We start from the raw sequence: 22,452 nt of genomic DNA, 5'->3' as shown, positions 1-22,452 counted from the left end.
AAAATCGTAATAATTTAAGCACACATAATCTACACAGCGACCTGCAAAGGTATGGTTGACTGGGAATCACCTTTTAGTTTCGACCCATTACTTCAATTGTGTCAAGCTAACATCGAACCCCACGAATTTTCAGAAGAAAATCCACCAAATCATGACCTATATACATCTTCTTTCTTACTTTTTGTTAATCCTTAACCAAAATTTTATTGGATCAACTAATTTAAATTACAAATCACTCTTCACTTAAAAGGAATTTTCATTCTTGAAGCTCAAACTTGTAAACTTAAAAAAGATACGTTATGTTCATCACTGGATAACTCACTGTACAATAACTTACAAACCACACAAAAAATGTAAAACATGTCTAATACAACAAATTCTGACGGAGAAGACTCGAGCACTAAAAGTTGAGGTGTAGTAATTAGAGGCCAAACCAAGTTTGAAGTTTATGCCTTTTGAATTTGTCACCAAACTCATAATTAATTTTAATTACTGAGTTAACTAGTTTTAATTAGTTTAGTAAGTTAACATCAAATATTTATACATATAAGATCTATTAAAAAATTAGTGGGTTCATCCAAACCGGCGTCCACCTCTCAACCTCCGCCAATGAGAGTAGTGAGTACTACTACATTTTTACCACCCAAAGTAGACTTTCCGACACGAATCTAAATTAGTCAGGTCCAAAAGCAGATACCATCAGAAACAATAAAAATAAAAACTCAAACAGTAACATTATGAAACCCTTTCTCCTTAAATTTGATACAAGGATCTGAAAAATCTAAGACAAGGAGAAGATCTATTAAGAACAAAAACAAAAAAAAAAAAGAACAAAAATACAAATTCTTGTATATTATTTACATATATTCTCCTCTTCTATTATGTAATCTTCTGCTTACTCTAATTTCTCTTCCTCCTCGGACGCTGTGGAAAAATCTTGAACCCCATCAAGTTATGTACAATCTCATAGAAAGAAAGAGTAATTAAAATATACTTTTCTCAGAAAAAAGAAATCACCATTTTTTCCTTTTTCAAGAATCTCTGTAGTCACGCCAACAAATAAGCATAGTAACACAACGCCTCATAATATAAAACTTTGCTCTCTGTTCTTTTACCAAAGTAGCACATTTCCTTGTAAAAGCACATCTTTTGTTGTGAGATGAGCGGCAGCTACGAGCTAAGCTTTCTTTTTTGGACAGTTTCCATTTGTCATCTAAGTAAAATTGCTGTGGAACTGTATCAGTAGCCATGAAAAGAGAGTAAATCAAGAAAATTTATAGAGATTTTGTTGTTGGACTTGGAATTTTTGGTTACCCTTTTTTGGCTATTTGTGTAAAAGCTCACAAAAGTGGAGTTTTCTGGGGATTCTTGAGGATGAAGATGAAGAGTTTTTGAGAGTTGAGTCAGTCAGTTGGAGGGTTTGAGAGATGGCAACTAGGGTTAGTATTTATAATGGGGTTCTGGTTTTTAGGAGTAACAAAGGAATTTTGGACTATTTATTTTATGATTATGATAGTATTATTTTTATTTTACTAAATATGAAATACAATATAGGAATTACTAATTTGGGATAAATAAAAAAAGAGAATGATGTTCTTCTCAAAAGCTCTTCTTCGAAAGTCCTTTAAGAAAAATAAAGTATTAAATTAATAATAAAAAAATTATATAAATTTATTTGTGTAAAACAAAATTATTATTTTATTTTTAATCGAACGAATCAATTATTTAACAATAAAATATATGCATAGAATAATCATTACTCCTTCGACCTCAATTTATACGACGGAACTTAGAATTCTGAAAGTCAAATTTATTAACTTTGACAGTAGATTCGAACATGAAATCTTTAAATTTTTTTGAAATAAAATTTATATATTTAGATACTATGTAAAAGGCATTATAAATTATACAGTAATAATTAATAATTTAAAAAATATAAAAAAGATTACGGTATATTTTACGGTTAAAAAAAACTCGTTTAACTCGAAATTCAAAATTCCATCATGGGACGAGGCAGCAGTATTTAGTTCTCATTTTATAATTCCATAGTATAATTGAAGTATAAAACTAATTGTTCTCAAACTACACGACCTTTGAGGGGAGCAATGAGGGCTCACATCGAGAGTCCCGCCGTTAAAAAATCAGCCCTATATTATATTATTCTAATAAAAGTGATGAAAAAACAAAAAATATGGTGGATTCCCAATGTTATACGTCATGAAGTTACTTAAATCAGTGAAAGAGAAATGGGTTTCTAATTAATGCGATGATAATAACAGGCAAATCCCAGTGAACTGAGCTGCTATAGCTAGTAGACCTCTGAGACTGTCATTTTCTTAGAAGCATTTAAGCAGAGAATTAATTGAAGTATAGAAACTTGGATTTCATCTTTTTCTAACGGGGTTACCAGCATTAAAAACCCAGAATTATCAATAATTGATCCAACCGGAAAAAAAAAATAGTATATGAATTTATCTTGTAATGATCAATTTAGTGTAGGGCGGTTCGAAATCAAACCGAAATCATTAACCAAATCGAACCGATGGCATGGTAAACGGATTGGGATTTTATAATTAACGGCTTAACGGTTTTGGGGCGAATTACTCAATTTTCTTATCAGGTAAACCGTTAACCCGTTAAAATTTTATATTTACATTTTTCCCCTATGTATATAAACTTGTTACTACATTGTTGCATAAGTAGTTGTACATAAAATGATAGAATTGTTTAGGGGTGTTCGTCGGTCGGTACGGTATTTAGATATTTCGGTTCGATATTTTCTATTCGGTTTCGTAAAATGCTATACCAAAACCGTACCTAATTATATTCGGTATGGTTCGGTTTTTCTTCTTTCGATTTCGGTTTATTCGGTTCAGTAACTTCGGTTTATTCGGTTTGAATATTGACTAGTGCATAGAGTCATAGACGGTAATATTCTTAGTTAAAGTACTTAAAAGTACAAAATTAAAAACGTTTGTTGATAAAAAATTTGTCCAAAACCAACAAATATCAACCTAGAGAGAGAAAACTTAGAGAAATATGGTGTTACTTGTTTACAGTTAATTGATGAACTTAGAGAATAAAGGAAAGTAACATTTTTTAGATTTCTTATATTTATGTTATAATTAATAAAATGTGTATATGTAATATAATAAATATTTCTGTACGGTATCAATATTTCGGTATTTCATTTTAAAATATCAAATACCATACTTAATACTTATATTTTTTAAAACGTAAACCAAATACCATACCAAATACCAAAATATCAAATACCAGATATCAAAATTTTCGGTTTCGTTACGGTAATATGGTATTTACCAAACTACGCACAACCCTAGAACCGTCTATATATAGCTAATGGCAATCTTCTCTGGCTTCTCATGAATTATGAGTAGACATGAATTGAATTTCTTTATAGGCCATTTTACTTAAGTGGGGTTTGTTTCATTACTTCACTTACCGTTAGAGTTTGAAGTTTGTTTGTAAGTGGGGTTTTCTAATTGTTTTGTGGTTAACACTGCTAATGGTACTAATTGTTAAAAAAACTAACGGAGATAGTTTCAATAATGCATTTGGCCGTTTGGTAAAAAAAATCTATTTGGTTTAGCCAATAAATCGCCTGATAACCGCCCGATAATTGTTAATCCGATATCAATTCGCCCGTTGTCTTATTGGATGGCTAGCGGATTACTACATTTATAATCCGATAACCGATAAACCAAACCGTTAAATATAATTATCCGTCTGATAAGCACCCTAGTTTAGTGTATACATTTTATAAAATTTACAATTTCAATTTATATGACGTGTTTAACTATATTATTAAAAAGGAGTGACACATCACTTAAATATATTGATGTGTTGCGATATGGAGAGTCTGTGTCTCATGGGTATGTGCCTCACCGGAATGATGACACTGTCAACAACGTTCGTCATTTTTTGGCTAAGAATTGGGTGGTCTCTATTGATCATATCTATAACGAGGCTAATTCAATAGTTGATGGTTTAGCCAATTTGGCCTTTAGTCAAGAGCCGTGTTTTGAATGACATATGCTTAAGTAATATTTCCTCGCGTATTGCGAGAGATGTTATTGGGGTCTCGTGTGTATGTAAGATAGTTTGTTATTGGCAAGTTGGAAGTGGGATTCTTCCCACATCGGAAGAAAGAAGTTCCGTGCCTGTCATGTGAAACAACCCCGGGACCGACCTTACTCGTACCGTGCATGTTAGCCTCGGAACTGATCATTATGAAATAGCATATAACAGGCACGAGATTGACTCAACAGGCACGAGATTGACTCAACAGGCACGAGACTGACTCAACAGGCACGAGATTGACTCAACAGGCACGAGATCCTAGAGTTAATTATTTTTAATAGAAAAATCAAATTTGTTTGAATTTTAAATTCAAAATTCGAATAAATAGTCGTGTCTGTTTGTGAAACAAGACATCTTTTCTGAAAGGGTCTATTGGTTGCCTATAAATATACAAGAATTCCAACGAAGTGGATATAGAAAATCACAAGTGTTATTGCAGGCTTTGTTGTATCCTGAAGAGAATCGTTTTGTATTTTCCCTAAATTAGTATACAGACGATAACTCTTTAAGGACAGTCGATTTTCACGCCTCAAAGCCAATTTTGTTTATCATTTTCTAACAATCTTAAAGAGTTATTCTGCTATGGAGAAATTGATGTCTGTTGTTGAGAATCCAAAGGAGTTCATCAAACTTGATCGCTTTGATGGAACGAACTTTACCCGTTGGAGAGACAAGATGATATTCTTGTTGTCCGCTCTCAATATCTACTATGTTCTTGATTATGCCTTGCCTTCGATGCCTGAGCCCACAGCAGAAGATTCTGACGCAGTCAAGAAAGAAAGGAAGAAACGAGAACATGATGAACTGTTGTGTCGCAGCCATATTCTGAATACTTTGACAGATCGACTCTATGATCTTTACTGCAATCTGAAGTCGCCAAGAGAGATTTGGACTGCTCTACAAACTGCATACCAGAATGAAAAACGAGGTATTGACAAATTCCTGGCTCTGCAGTACTTTGAATTTAAAATATTTGATACTAGGCCTATAATGGATCAGATTCATGAACTGCAAATCTTAGTATCAAAACTAAGTGATCTTGAAGTTAAAATTCCTGATGCACTTCAAATAGGTGCTATTCTTTCAAAATTGCCTTCCTCTTGGAATGACTATAGAAATAAAATCCTACATTCTATGGATAAAATGACTGTGGAACAATTTCGTACTCACATTCAAATTGAAAGTGAGACTCGTGCTCGTGATGCTATTAGTCAGCCTTCGAGTTCCGCAGTCAATTTTGTCAGTCAGATGATTCAGGAAGTGGAAACAAACATCTGAAAGTTTCCAAAAAGTCTTCTTTTAAAAAGAGAAAGAACTTTAGTTGGCATCATTGTGGAAAGAAAGGCCATATGATTCGGGACTACAGATATAGAAAGGCAGAAATAAATTATGTTTCTGCTTACATCGTTGAGTCTGATTCTTGTTTATGGCATGCTAGACTAGGACATTTAAATTTTGGCTCCTTGAATTATATGTCCAAAAATGGTTATATCTCATGTAAAACTCAACATATAAAATGTGAAATTCGCATACAAGCAAAGATGACTAAGAAACCATTTCGTAAAGTTGAAAGATCCACAGAACTATTAGATTTAATACATTCAGACTTGTGTGAATTAAATGGAGAATTAACTAGAGGAGGCAAAAGATATTTTATTACTTTTATAGACGATTTCTCTAGATTTACATATGTTTACCTACTTAGAACTAAGGACGAAGCTTTTCAAAAGTTTAAAGAATACAAGTCTGTTGTGGAAAATCAAAGGAGTAGGAAAATTAAAATTATTCGAAGTGATAGAGGCGGAGAATATTTTCCTAACGAATTTAATAAGTTCTGTGAAGAGCATGGCCTAATACATCAAATTGAGTGCCCCTTATACTCCTCAACAAAATGGGTTAGCGGAAAGAAAAAATAGAACTTTGGTGGATATGGTTAATGCTATGTTACTTAATGCACATCTGCCACATAATTTATGGGGTGAAGCACTACTAACTGCATGTTATATTATAAATAGAGTACCTTCAAAAAGTATGCATATTTCGCCTTATGAGCTTTAGAATGGTAGAAAACCAAATTTAAATTATTTTAAAGTGTGGGGGTGTATATCCTATTATAGAGTACCTAACCATCAAAGAACAAAATTGGGTCCTAGAGGAATTAAAAGTGTTTTTATAGGATATGCACAACACTCCAAAGCTTATAGACTGCTAGATCTAGAATCTAATGTCATTATAGAATATACATGTTGAATTTATTGAAAATAGATTTATAAATGACAATGTTGATGAAATGACTGAAATAAATGGAAAACGTATTGATACTAATAAATTGTCGCTTTCTGAAATTATTAAAACTAAGGAAAGAAGTGATGATATGCAGATAGAACCAAGGAAAAGCCAAAAAATAAGAAAAGAAAAACATCTTGGTTCAGATTTTATTTCTTCACAATCTATAGTATTTCTTGTTGAAGGAGATAGGACAAACGTTTGTAATCAAATTTCTATTGTATTAAATGTTGAAGAAGACCCAAAGACGTTTCAAGAAGCAATGTCTTCTAGAGCCGCTGCCTTTTGGAAAGAGGCCATTAATGATGAAATGGACTCAATTATATCCAACAACACTTGGGTTTTGGTTGATCTTCCTCTTGGATCAAAACTTGTAGGTTGTAAGTGGGTCTTTAGGCGAAAGTACAATACAGATGGTTCTGTCCAAACCTTCAAAGCAAGATTAGTTGCAAAAGGTTTCACTCAAAAGGAAGGCATAGACTATTTTGATACATATGCTCCTGTTGCAAGAATAACATCCATTAGAGTCCTTTTATCCTTGGCCTCTATCTATGATCTTTACGTACATCAAATGGATGTTAAAACAGCCTTTTTAAATGGGAATCTTAGTGAAGAAATATATATGCAACAACTTGAAGGTTTTGTTCTTCCGGGAAACGAGAAGAAAGTTTGTAAATTGATAAAGTCTCTTTATGGTCTTAAACAAGCGCCTAAACAGTGGCATGAAAGATTTGATAGTGTAATACTATCAACCGGATTTGTACATAATAATGCAGACAAGTGCATTTACTCTAAATTTACAAAAGAATATGGAGTAATAATTTGTTTATATGTCGATGACATGTTGATTTTTGGTACGAATCTACAAGGAATTACCGAGACCAAGAAGTATCTAACCTCAGTTTCTAAAATGAAGGATTTAAATGAAGTTGATGCTATTTTGGGAATCAAGGTCAAAAGAGATAACAAGCAAGTGACTTTGTCACAAGCACATTATATAAATAAAATCCTTACTAAATTCAGTCATTTAGGAATAAAGAGATATAATACTCCTTATGATTCTAGTGTTAAGCTAACTGCAAATACTGGAAGAGCAGTAGCACAGTTGGAGTATGCAAGTGCGATAGGTAGTATGATGTATGCAATGCATTGCACTAGACCCGACATTGCATTTGTTGTTTGTAAACTTTCAAGGTTTACCAGTAATCCAGGTAATGATCATTGGAAAGCAATAAGTAGAGTACTTGGATATTTAAAATATACAAAGCACTTAGGCATTTGCTATAATAGTTTTCCTAATGTATTAGAGGGATATTCTGATGCAAGTTGGATTACAAGTGTTAATGATAATAAATCCACATCAGGATGGATATTTACTCTAGGCGGTGGAGCCATTAGTTGGGCATCCAAGAAACAAACATGTATTTCCCATTCTACTATGGAATCTGAATTTATTGCATTAGCAGCTGTTGGAAAAGAAGCAGAATGGCTGAGGAATATGTTACTTGATATAAAGTTGTGGCCACAACCTATGTCAGCCATTTCCATATTCTGTGATAGTGAGACTACAATGTGTGTTGCTCACAATAAAATATATAATGGGAAATCGAGACATATAAGCTTGAGACATGCTTATATAAAAGAATTAATTACAAATGAAGCTATAGCTATAATATATGTGAGATTAAATAAGAATTTGGCTGGTCCACTTACGAAGCCATTAGGTAGAGATGTAGTACAACAAACTTGTGGAGGAATGGGGCTGAGACCCTTAAATTAAATACAAGGAATAAGAACCCCACTTTGAGTTAGTATACACTCTAACAATATAAGTTCAATGGGTAATAACAAGTTACTTGTATTGTTTAAGCACTGATCTCCTCTTTAGGAGCCCTAATTCTATTGTACTACTTACTGTTATGTGAGGAGTTAAGGAGTTGTTAAATGCTTGTTATAACAGGGGCATAAAGACAAACTCCAAAGTGCATACTGTTACATGAAGAGGTTGATTAATCTTAATGGAATTATTAATGTCTGGAGTAACAGGGACATAGTAACTAATTCTACCTATATGAATATTGAAGTGGTGCCACTTCTAGCAAGATTTAAAGGGTTGATCTTGTAAATATTCATGAATTCAGGATGAGCACATGGCCGTAAATGTGCTAAAGCGAATACTGGATTTTCTAAGCTACTAGATAACACTGTGTGTGTGGTACTTTCGGTTTTGGCACAAGGATTTGTGGTTCAAATCTTAAGATACCATTAACTTCGTCAAAACTTTAATATACTTACACTAAAGGAAAGTTCAAATCTGTAAAAGATACTTTCAATTATTCACAAGTGTTATGAAGTGAAATAACAAACTAGTGGGGGATTGTAAGATAGTTTGTTATTGGCAAATTGGAAGTGGGATTCTTCCCACATCGGAAGAAAGAAGTTCCGTGCCTGTCATGTGAAACAACCCCGGGACCGACCTTACTCGTACCGTGCATGTTAGCCTCGGAACTGATCATTATGAAATAGCACATAACATGCACGAGATTGACTCAACAGGCACGAGATTGACTCAACAGGCACGAGACTGACTCAACAGACACGAGATCCTAGAGTTAATTATTTTTAATAGAAAAATCAAATTTGTTTGAATTTTAAATTCAAAATTCGAATAAATAGTCGTGTCTGTTTGTGAAACAAGACATCTTTTCTGAAAGGGTCTATTGGTTGCCTATAAATACACAAGAATTCCAACGAAGTGGATATAGAAAATCACAAGTGTTATTGCAGGCTTTGTTGTATCCTGAAGAGAATCGTTTTGTATTTTCCCTAAATTAGTATACATGCGATAACTCTTTAAAGACAGTCGATTTTCACGCCTCAAAGCCAATTTTGTTTATCATTTTCTAACCGTGTATATACGCATTTGTCATCACTAGCAACAAGCTTTTATTAGTTTTGTACAACTGTTTTAGGGAGTGCGTAGAACATATTAAAATCTACTTAATCGAAATTTTAGAATGGATTATGACACTAACCAGCATTAAGTGATGATAATTAATCATATTGGTTGCCATCAGTAGGCAGTAGGTGAATGGTTATGTCCTACATCATAGTCGGTGATAATGTAAACAATTGTTGCATTGTTATCGTACTTGGTATATACATATATAGCTGTTCTCTCTCTCTCTCTCTCTCTCTCTCTCTCTCTCTCTCTCTATATATATATATATATATATATATATATATATATATATATATATATATATATATATATATATATATATAATTATACATAGATAATCATATATCGCATATTCTTCGGCTATTTCTAATTTAAGCAATTAAGTAAACGGCTATTATTAGCGTGGAGTGTGAACCTGGCAATTAAAATTTTTGGACTTCACGTGAAATTTAAAGCTTAAGCAAGGAGTAATTTTTTCTTAAAATGTCATGCATCATCGACAGGGGCGGGTCAATGAATTTGGTGGCCCAAACTTATATCATAATAAGAGGCTCCTGAATTTAATATGTTTAAAATTCATATAATAATGACTAATGTGAGACGGAAAAAAAAATGCTTCATGCTCTATGGACCAATCAAACAAAATAAATAAAAATAACTAATTCAAAATAAATGAAATAACTAAATCAGAAGAGCAAAAATTTGAAGAAAAATAGTTAGAAACATGAACAAAAAATAAGTATACCCAGGAGAGGAAAAATCAGAGTTTGAAGAGAGGTAAATAAATGTACAAATTAATGAAATAGAAAGAAATTTTTCATAATTTACTCGCTAACCGGGATAACTTTAACCAAATTTAAGAAAGTATAAGTATAACCTTTTATTAACAGCAATTTGTTATAAAATAAAGACTGTAAAGTAAAGACAAGTATAGAGAGAAACTGATATATTATTCGAATTCAAATCAATATACATAATGAACTGAAATCACTTCTATTTATAGAAGAAAGGAAGATGATGTGTCAGCTGCTACTACAAGCTGTTGTGAAAGCTGCTATTATACCAGATATGGATAATCTTCTACTGAGGGCAATGATCATTCATAACGGAGTACTGAAAGGATAAGCTCATTGTACCCGGCATGGATAATCTTCTACCCCATAACGGAGTATCAAAAGGATAAGCTTATTATACCCGGTATGAATAATCTTCTACTGGAAGTAATATTTATCCATAACCGAGTACCGAAGTGATAAACTTCTTCAGGAAGCTTATTTCCAATAGAGTACTAAATAGATAAACATATTTACGGCGGAGTCCCATATGGATAAGCTTCTTCAGGAAGCTTATTTACAACGGAGTACTAAATGAACATTCATAATATAATATATTTATAACACTCCCCCTTGGATGTTCATTAAAAGACAATGTGCCTAATTAAAACCTTACTGGGAAAAACCACGTGGGAAAAAATCCTAGTGAAGGAAAAAGAGTATACATATTTAGTAATATACATTGCTATGTGCCTCGTTAAAAACCTTATAAGGAAAACCTCATGGGAAAAAAACCTTAGTAAGGAAAAAAGAGTGCATCGCGTATTTTACTCCCCCTGATGAAAACCTTGTTTTAAATATTTGAGTCTCCGCATTCCAATCTTGTATCATCTTCTCAAAAGTTGAAGTTGACAAAGATTTAGTGAATAAATCTGCTGGATTATCACTTGAACGGATTTGTTGCATATCAATGTCACCACTTTTCTGAAGATCGTGTGTGTAGAATAATTTTGGTGAAATGTGCTTCGTTTAGGCTATGCATGCAGCATTGTCTTCGTATAAAATTGTGGGTCTTTTCTCACATTCCAAACCACATTTTTCTCTAATAAAATGAATTATTAATTTCAACCATACGCATTCCTACTTGCTTCATGAATAACTATTATCTCAGCGTAATTTAAAGAAGTAGCAATAATAGATTGCTTTGTGGAGCGCCATGATATGACAGTACCTCCATATGTAAATACGTACCCGATTTGAGATCGAGCTTTATGGGGATCAGATAAATAGCCTGCATAACCAACAAGATCTGCACTATCTTTGTTAGCATAAAACAAACACATATCAAGAGTTCCCTTGAGTTCCCTTTAAATATCGCAATATATGCTTAATCACGTTCCAATGTCTCCATGTAGGAGAAGAACTATATCTTGCTAGTAAATTAGCAGATAATTCTATGTCAGGCCTTGTAGCATTAACAAGATACATTAGTGCACCAACTGCACTGAGATAGGGTACTTCGGGACCAAGGAGTTCTTCGTCCTCTTCTAGAGGTCGGAACAAATCCTTATTCAATTCAAGTGATCAAATAACCATTGGTGTACTCAATGGGTGCGCCTTTTTCATGTAAAAGCATTTTAAGACCCTTTCTGTATAGGCAGATTGATGGATAAATATCCCGTCTGCTAAATGTTCAATTTGCAGACCAAGACAAAGTTTTGTCTTTCCAAGATCTTTCATCTCAAATTCTTTCTTAAGATATTCAATTGCCTTTTGGAGCTCTTCTAGAGTTCCAACAAGATTTATGTCATCAACATAAACAGCAAGTATAACAAATTCTGATGCCATTTTCTTTATAAAAATACATGGACAAATAACATCATTTATGTAACCTTCTTTCAGCAAATATTCACTAAGGCGATTATACCACATGCGCCCAGATTGCTTTAAACTGTACAAAGATCTTTGTAATCTGATTGAATACATTTTCTGAAATTTTGAATTCGCTTCAGGCATTTTAAATCCTTCAGGGATTTTCATATAAATTCATTATCAAGTGAACCGTACAAATAAGATGTAACTACATCCATTAGATGTATTTCAAGCTTTTCATGCCGTGCTAAACTGATGAGATATCGAAATGTTATGACATCCATAACAGGTGAATATGTTTCATCAAAATTGACTCCAGCTCGTTGTGAGAATCCTTGTAAAACAAGGCGAGCTTTGTATCTTTCAACTTCATTTTTATCATTCTTTTTTCACACAAAAATCATTTATGACCAACTGGTTTTACCAGCAGGTGTTTGGACTACTGGTCCAAAGACCTCTCTTTTAGCAAGTGACTTTAATTCTGATTGAATTGCTCTTGCCATTTTGGCCAATCAGATTTTTGTCGATATTTTTGGTAGATCGAGGTTCAAGATCCTCACTATCTTGCATAATATTAAGTGCAACATTATATGAAAAAATATTATCTACCACTATTTCAGATCGATTTAAACTAATTCCATCATCGGTCGAACTTATTAAAAGTTCTTCACTCACATGAGCTTCGGGTTCATTGATTTTCTTTTGGAATCTTAGAACTAATAAGATCTTGGGTCTCTTCAGAAGATCCCTTCATAGTATCGTTTTGATCATTTGTCGATTTTCTTTTTCGAGGATTTCGATCCTTAGAACCCAAAGGCCTACCACACTTCAGGTGTGCTTTAGGTTCACTAGCTTTCATGCTAGTAGATGGTCCTACTGGGACATCAATTCGGATAGGCACATTCTTTACTGGGATATGTGACTTAGTTATCCTTTTCAAATTAGTAAATGCGTTTGAAATTTGATTTGCTATATTCTGTAAATGGATGATCTTCTGGACCTCCTGATTACCTATAGGGGTACGAGGATTAAATTGAGAAAATGATGAAACTTTCCACACAATTTCTCTTTTGATTTCCTTTTTTTCTCCTCCTAATTTTGGGAAATTTGTTTCATCAAGCCGACAATTTGCAAATCGAGCAGTAAATAAATCTTCTGTCAATGGTTCAAGATAGCGAATAATAGAGGGTGATTCAAACCCAACATATATTCCTATCCATATTTGTGGTCCCATATTACTGCGTTGTGGTGGTGCTACTGGCACATATACAACACATCCGAAAATTCGTAGATGGATAATATTTGGTTCATGACCAAAAACTAATTGTGACAGAGAATATTTATTATAATGTGTCGGTCTGAGACGAATAAGTGATGTTGCATGCAAGATAGCATGACCCCAAACAGTAGTGTGCAATGTTATTTTCATAAGTAGTGGTCTTGCTATCAATTGCAGGCGTTTAATAAATGACTCTGCAAGGCCATTTTGAGTATGAACATAAGCTACAGGGTGTTCAACTTTTATCCCAACTGATAGACAATAATCATCAAAAGCTTGAGATGAGAGTTATCCAGCATTATCAAGGCGAATAGCCTTTATAGGATAATCTAGGAATTGTGCCCTTAATCGAATTATTTGGGCTAATTGCTTTGCAAACACTAGGTTGCGAGATGATAGTAGGCTCACATGAGACCATCTTGAAGATACATCTATTAGAACCATAAAATATCTAAACAACCCACTTGGTGGGTGAATAGGTCCACATATTTCCCCATGTATACGCTCTAAAAAGGCAGGGGATTCAATGTCAACCTTCATTGGTGATGGTCTAGTGATCATTTTGCCTTGATAACAAGCATCACAAGAAAATTCGTCATTTGTAAGAATCTTTAGGTTCTTTAATGGATGCCCACTCGAATTTTCAGTAATTCGTCTCATCATTATTGATCTAGGATGACCCAAACGGCCATGCAAAAGCACAAAAGTATTTGAATCCGTAAACTTCTGGTTTACGATTGAGTGTGCTTCAACTGTACTAATTTTTGAATAGTATAAGCCAGAAGATAAAGTTGGTAACTTTTCTACAATGCATTTTTGACCAAAAATATTCTTTGTAATACAAAGATATTCCCTATTCATTTCATCTATTGTCTCAACATGATACCCATTTTGGCGGATATCTATAAAACTCAACAAGTTTCTTCGAGACTTGGAGGAGAACAATGCATTGTCTATAATAAGTTTTATTCCCTTAGACAGAAATATAATGGCTCTTTCGGAGCCTTCAGTCAAACTTATATTACTAGAAATTGTTGAAATATTTGCTTTTTCCTTATGCAAATAAGAAAAGTATTTCTGATCCGTGAATATGGCATGAGTTGTTCCACTATCAATAACACAAATATCTTCATGATTTGTCTTTGATCCAAACATAATTTGAGGATTATCCATATTCTTCAAAATGACATAAATAAAATATATTATAGTAAACATCATTATCAAAGCATAACTTTTATTTATGTACAACAATTACATAATCATACTATCTATTACAAACAACAAAAACTAAAATATTTACATTTCTACAGATTCACTACCGATTACATGACTTGTTTCTCCTTCCGAGAGTGCAGAGTAATCAGCTACATCCAAATGCATGAAGTCTAAATTATCTTCAGAAATAAAATTTGCTTCACATTTTTCTCTGTCTTCTTCAGGGAGGCTTGATAAAGCTCAACCAGGTATTTTGGCGTACGACAGGTACGTGACCTGTGCCATTTTCCTCCACATCTATAGCATGCATTTTCTGCATTTGGTGGTTGCACCGCTTCATGCTTTTGTTCCTTCCTTTTCCACTGCTGGTAGCGAGGAGGATTCTTTGGTGCATTATGATTACCATGATTAGGGTTTCTTCCCCGACCACGACTGGGGCCACGACCTCTTCCACGTTTAGCTTGGTGGAAGTTCGTCTCATTCACTTCAGGGAATAGACAAAAACCAGTAGGTCGACTTTCATGATTTTTCATTAATAGCCCATTATGTTGCTCGGTTATATGAAGATGTGAGATAATTTCAGAATACTTTTTAAATCCCATCTCTCGATATTGCTGCTGCAGGAGCACATTCGAGGCGTGAAAAGTGGTGAAAGTTTTCTCCAACATATCATGATCAGTAATATTATCACCACATAATTTCAATTGGAAAATAATTCTTGAACATAGTAGAATTATACTCACTGATAGATTTAAAATCTTGTGCCTTAGACGAGTCCAATCATATCGTGCCTGTGGAAGAACGACCATCTTCAGGTGGTCATATCTATCTTTCAAATTATTCCACAGTATGACTGGATTTTTAACAGTAAAATATTCCATTTTTAGGCCATCATCAAAGTGATGACGTAGGAATATCATTGCTTTGGCACGGTCTTGGTTTGATGCCTAATTTTTGTCTTTAATGGTGTCTGCCAGACCCATCGCATCAAGATGAATTTCAGCATCAAGCACCCAAGACATGTAGCGTTTGCCCGATATATCCAGGTCTACAAATTCAAGTTTAGAAAGATTTGACATTATTTAGGAAAAGAAAGTTCGTACCTCTAATACTTTCAAAGTATTTGCTCGAGATGGCAGAGTCTTGTGCTGATAACGTGTTATAAAATAAAGCCTGTAAAGTAAAGACAAGTATAGAGAGAAACTAATATATTATTCGAATTCAAACTAATGTACATAATGAACTGAAATCTCTTCTATTTATAGAAGAAAGGAAGCTGTTGTGTAAGTTGCTACTGCAAGCTGCTGTGTAATCTGCTACTGCTAGCTGCTGTGTAAGCTGCTATTATACTAGATATGGATAATCTTCTACTGAGAGCAATGATTATCCATAACGGAGTACTGAAAGGATAAACTTACTGTACCTGGTATGGATAATTTTCTACCGAGGATAATGTTTATCCATAACGGAGTATCGAAAGGATAAACTTATTATACCCGGTATGGATAATCTTCTACCGGGGGTAATGTTTATCCATAACCGGGTACCGAAGTGATAAGCTTCTCCAGAAAACTTATTTCCAATAGAGTACTAAATAGATAAACATATTTACGGCGGAGTCTCATATGGATAAGCTTCTTCAGGAAGCTTATTTACACCGGAGTACTAAATAAAGTCCATAATATAATATATTTATAACACAATTATATATATATATATTATATGATAGAATAATATTTTTGGGACCTTTATATGTTGGGGCCTGGAGCGGCATGCAGCTTCACCCTAAATAATATGCCAAGGCATTCGGTTGAATTCGCCACAAAACTAATGCGGCTTTTGGCCGTGTTAAATAATACATTAAGTTATGCGAGAATCGATGTCTTATTTTATGCGAAATAACATGGAATAAGATATATATATATATTGCAATGCGAGAATCAAGCAATTTAAAGATAAGAAAAAACTAATTTAAAGTGAGTAATTCATGTATACAATTCTGACATTATATAGTTCCGGTGATATAACGAGTATGTGAAGCAAACTAATTGCCAATATTGGCTGCTGTTTTTTTCGAATATGTGATCTAACACTAAGAACATTTTAGAAGTTAGAGTATAATAGGGTCAAATAATACGTTATTTGGTGACAAATTAGGCGTTGGGGACATAAATTTCTGAATAGTGAGCTGACAATACGTCAACCATGGCTTCTTTAACAGTTCTGATATTTTTTTCGGCCCCCTACTTTACCAGATGAAGAAAAAAATGGCAGAGTAAATAAGAGCCACACAATTTTCTGAATATCATCCTCCATTTACACAAAAACCAAAAATAAAATAAAATGTTAAGTAGTACATGTAAATTTAATTAGTGGGGTATAATAGTACTGCTTATTATTTAAATAAAAATAAATTGAGGAAAGTGGAGACTAATGCAGGGAAAACAACAAATTAAATTCACGTTTCTAAGCTGGTCAACAATCAATATCTATATTAGCTTTATAGTACATATGCTAGATAAGAGTTGTTTCTACGTTGTTTTCAAAGATTAATAATCATGTACTTTATTCAGATCAATAATTTTAAGTCAGTTGATATGAATCTTATCTCTATTGGTTTTTAGCTATATCTCAAATGTTATCAGTTTCGATACATAAATTAAATAATACAATGACAGATTATTCCACAAAATGGATGTAGGAATAACATAGTTTAAATTAAAAAGTGTACAACTCGCATGGAGAGCAACTGAAAACGAAAAAACAAAAAGACTATTTCGAATGTAGTATTTTCATTTTATTAGAAACTGTCATCTATGTGGGTGTATACGTCTGAAAAATTTGCGATCGCTCACTATATTTCATTTTATGTTAATTTATTTAGGCACATAGTTTAAGAAAGAACCTTCGAAATTTATGATCATAAATATGAATTACATGGTTTGACTATAAGATTGTGTTATTAAGTTAAACTTTTTTCAAATATATAAAAATATTATTCTTTTAAAAAAAGTTAAAAAGAAAACAACTTCACATAAAAATAAAAATTAAATAGAGGAATATAATTCCAGATCCAAAGACAACATTTTCTTTTCTCCTTAGTGTTTCTAGTTTACGCATGAATTAAAATGGTGGATCTTGATTATAAATGGTATTACCAGTATTAACCAGTGGCGAAATCCGAAATTTACTCAAGGGTGTTCAAAATTGAACCAAGCGAAAAAATATTTCCGACAAAGAGTGGTCAATATATGATATATACCTCTAAAATCTAATAATTTACCTAGTACACAGTATAATTTTCCGACGAAAGGTGACCATCCTTCAAAACATATAGCTTCACCCCTGGTATTAACATAGACATCCTTATAACTATCGCACAATACCTGATTTTTTATACTCGTTTACAAAACAAATTGTGATAGTAAACCAATTGTTTAAATAAATTTTTGAGTATGATTTTTTCATCCGTAATCAAAGTTTTTGTGTTCAAATCTTGAGAATAGAAAAAATACTGATAAAAAGTAATTTCTCCTTTGCGACTCGAATTCGATATAGTCGGAACCCTAATGCAGGTATCGGATACAGAACACGGCTGAGGAACAACACTACTTACAAAATGTTACAGGAATTAAAGTCTGAGCAAAGGGTAATAATAATTAAAATCATTTTTTTTATTCATCTGCTAGTTACGTTCAGCAAATGAGGATGAACCCCTCTGCCATTTTCCCTTTATGGATAAGCCTCAAAGCTCACCCCGCCAAGTCGGTTGTCTTTTTTCCCACTTTATTGTTTGTAATTTTTTATCTGTTGTTAATTAATTATATACTAACTAATTCATTTAGATGTAAATTACTAAAATAAGTGTGTTTTGATTTACTTTTGTTTGTAACATATGTCTTTTAGAGTGAAGATTTGATTTATTTTTATAAACACGTGGAAAGAATCTAATTTTCGATATATCAAACTTCATGAGACATGTTGTATACTGCGCGAATAATATCTCATATTAGATATTGATAAAAAGTAAAAAAAAAATACATATAAGACATGATGAATACTCTTAAATAATATCTTTTTAGGGAAAACCATAAAGACTCACTATATAAAGCGAATAATATTGCATTATGCGTGTTATATAAGAGTGACTTTGGTTTGACTTAGTATGACTTATCAATAACATAATGTAATACTATTAAGGAATGCAGTGAGATGAATGAGATTTATCCGACCTTAACCAAATATTTAAGGTTCGAATTCTGGGAATAAAAAATTCAATCCACCGTAAAGAGTACACCTCCTTAACTAAATGAGTCATACACGATCAACAAAATTAGGGGTACTAACTAACAGCTAAGTCCTCTTCAAACCGTTGAGATAGTTGTCCATCATACGGCTCACCAACTTTACTTGCCTCTATAGGAGGCTCGCACGCTCCGAACAGTTTCGAATCACTTACAATACACAGGCTATACAAAGGAAGTTGCAATTCTGAATTAATTGAACCAATGAATTTCACTTATTACAAGATGTCAAAACATAATGTAATCTGTCAAATTTCTTCCATGGTAAAAGATGAAAAAAGCCGAGGAATAGGGTGAAAAAGGATTGTATGGTTATATTGGTACAATAATGGGATAAGTAGGCTGTGCAGACATGACCTTTTCCTGATCCATCACCCAAATAGAGACCCACCAAATGACTGATCAAATGGACTTAAGCAATTATTCATTCTATGTTTGGCCTGCACCGTTATGTTACGTGGCTATTGTTGATTGTGTACATTTTATGTGAACATCAAGATTTGCCAAAACAGTGAAAAACACTTCAATTCTTAGGGTCTTTTGTCTTCCTTACCTTCTTCACTTGCTTTGAGAATTTAATTTCCAAGTAAATTCACAAAGTTAGGTGATGGTAATGGGTGATAACCCCACTTTTGCCGGTGTTTTTATCAAAAAGGGTAGCCCGGCACACAAGACATTTCGTATTCATGCAGTGTCTGAGGTAGGGATGGATGGATGTTTAACGAATCGGTGTCACGTGATACCGTTTCGTCGGAAAATTTTACCAAAAATATATGTATTAACATTGTGAGAAAATAAATAAATAGGATAAAATGACACCACTTAATGAAATTGTCTCTTGAATTGTTGGTTATGTGCTTTATTTTGTTCTAAGAAGTTATTGGTTCAAACCTCGGTAAGCACATTTTTTTTTTTTTGCAAATATTTAAGAGAGCCTTTGGTTAAAAGTTGTAACGAAGTAGAATTGAACTCATGACCGTTTCTAACTTAAGACTCTACAAAACCAATAGACAAAAGCTATTTTTTGTCTAAAAGTATGATAATTAAAGTTATTAATCTGTTTTTCTATAAATTATGATATCGCTTACAAAATTTCCTATGTACGCCCCTGTTCCGAGGAAGTGTCGTTCCTAAAGGGTATGACATAGACAATCTGCTCTAATGCAAACATTAATTTTTTTATCACATAATCTAATTTATTGTAGGTGCTTACCTCTATTAATTAAAAAATTTGCACGCGAAACTCATTGATAGAGAATTCCTTTATTTTTAAGGTTTATGGTGGGGATGAGATAAAATTTCTTTATTTTTAATTAGAACTTCAGGAATCACGAGAATGAAAAAATCTAGATAGAGAGCGTTTCCTCGATAATAAACATTATGCAATGTAAATTCAAGCTAACAAGGATTCAATGTAAGTAACGGACACGAGGAAAAAAAACATGAAAAATTAAATAAGACTCATCGCCAAAGTTAAATTTTTGTTTTATTATACGTATAAAGATCTTCTTTTTCAACATAAGGACAAAGAGGAATGAATATTCCAACATGTCATCTATCACTAATAATGTCATTAAACAACAAAAATTGATGGTAATTTGATTTTATCCCTCTCTCAAATATGGAAACTAATTTCAGTTACATGCTCTGCACTTTAATTTGTTCTCATTTTCTTTTTCTCATCCTAGTCCAAATTGTCGGAGTATTGGACGGTGGGACGGCTAAAATATGTAGAAAGAATAAAAGAAAATCATATAGTAGAAGCTTAGCTGTCACACTGACAAATCTTAAGCATTGTTTTTCTTGGACCATTTTTCTAATAATCATTAGGACATTAAAAATGACACGTGTTCTTTAAAGGGGAAATTATTGGGTGGCCGACATGGCGGATGCATAATTTAAGTTCTATAAGTTCAACCCCGAAGGTTTTTTTCTAGGAATCCATTGTATTTTTAAAATTATGGATTCAAACCTATTATTTGCTACAATTTTAGTAAATTTTTATATATAAATTTATATTTTTGCGTCGAAATTATTGGGTTCAGTTGACCCGATATTATAACTCTACATCCGCCTCTGTGTGGGAATCTCGGGATTGAATAATCATGATTAATTAATGTAATTAGTCTGGATGCAAATTGCCATAATACTAGGCCAAACCCATATACGCCCTCTCTAATTTGGCGCCAAAATTCATATGGACACCTCAACTTAGCTATGTTTCATTTAAACACTCCAACTATATTTCCACTGTTCCATTCAAAACACTGATATGGCAAAAAGATTGTAGTTCACGGCTCTTAGACGCGTGATTGAATCTTATTTAATATTTTCCTTTTCTTTATATATTCTTCTCCCCAAAAGTTCATCACCACCGTCTCTGGCCTATTGCTACAACTCCTTCGCCACCATTCTCATCCCTCTCTCTCCTCCGCCACTATTCCTCTTCCTCCTCCATTGTCATGAAGAAAAATAGGACGAAAACCTTCCAAATATTGTAGGAACTTCGTTGGTTTGATAATGACATAATTTATGTGTTGAAGCTTTTTACAAAATAAAATGCATAAAAAGAGAAAATTGTTGGCCCCTCCATTTATGTTTCTCTGTTCGATGATGAATTTGGGTAATATCAGTTTGAAATAGGGGTGTGCATTCGAATCGATTTATCGATAAATCGAATTGATTATTTGTTATCGGTTTATCGATTTCGATTTCGAAATTTTCCTTATCGAGTTATCGATTTCGATTTCTATTTTGTCCTCTTCGGTTATCGGTTTATCGATAAACCGATAAGATACACTATTTTTTTTAATTTTTTTTACCCTTATTCTATAATACCCTTTCCTTTACCCTAATTCCCTAACCATATTATTTCCTCTACCACATTTAAGAAATGATCATATTTAAAGTTTAAGGGAATGAAGTTCAAATTAATGGAAAACATAATTAGCCGTGATGATGTATTTTGTTTTTTTGTTTTTTTATACCGTTGGAGTGTTAGCGGCATACATCTGATCCCTTACTTTAGTTTCATTGTATGTGCTTGTTGACACAATTTTTATGTTATAAAACGGTGCTCGTCTTATTTTAGTTTTTTTTGTCCATATTAGTTAGGCGTGTTTGTAGCGATTTACTTTTCATGGAATTTCGCAAATTTTCTTATTGGTGTAATCGATAACCGAATCGATAAACCCTAAAAATCGATAAATCGAAATCGAAAAAATCGAAACCTAATTGAAACGATAACGATAAGCATATGTACAAATCAATAATCGATAAGTAGTTATCGATAAGGGTCAAAATCGAATCGATAAATCGAATGCACGCCCCTAGTTTGAAATTCTTGTTACCCGGCTCTTCAAAAATTCGAAGCTTTAAGAAATAGAAATTTTATATTATTGCTGATAATATCAGATAAAGATTAAAGTTGAAACTTAAAAGCTCTATAAATTCCCACTCGAGTTCGAAGCTTTAAATTTCGAATTGAAGAATTTGGAGGTTATCTTATTGTGTTTTCATTCCCACTTGATTTGTTCTTGAATTTCATAGATGTGGGTTGGTTGATTTTGACCCAGAGATAGTTTGTGGTTATTGGAGTTTCTATGGACAATTTTGTTCTTGAATTTCAATTCAGATTTAACTTTTAATTTTTAGAATTCT

The 22,452-nt window shown here is 33.0% G+C and overlaps 1 protein-coding gene across 1 annotated transcript; it reads left to right on the top strand.

The window, feature by feature from the left end:
- The first annotated feature begins 4,683 nt into the window (after nucleotides 1–4,683).
- Nucleotides 4,684–5,379, top strand: LOC142170488 (uncharacterized). Its single transcript, XM_075232410.1, has one exon. The coding sequence runs from the start codon at nucleotides 4,684–4,686 to the stop codon at nucleotides 5,377–5,379; it is 696 nt and encodes a 231-aa protein (XP_075088511.1).
- Nucleotides 5,380–22,452: the final 17,073 nt, after the last annotated feature.

The sequence above is a fragment of the Nicotiana tabacum genome, chromosome 16 (assembly GCF_000715075.1).
Source record: "Nicotiana tabacum cultivar K326 chromosome 16, ASM71507v2, whole genome shotgun sequence".
NCBI lineage: Eukaryota > Viridiplantae > Streptophyta > Magnoliopsida > Solanales > Solanaceae > Nicotiana > Nicotiana tabacum.
This window is presented reverse-complemented; position numbering and strand designations above follow the sequence as displayed.

Coding starts and splice junctions, on each gene's coding strand:
- LOC142170488 (XM_075232410.1), top strand. CDS start 4,684: ATGGAGAAATTGATGTCTGTTGTTGAGAATCCAAAGGAGTTCATCAAA.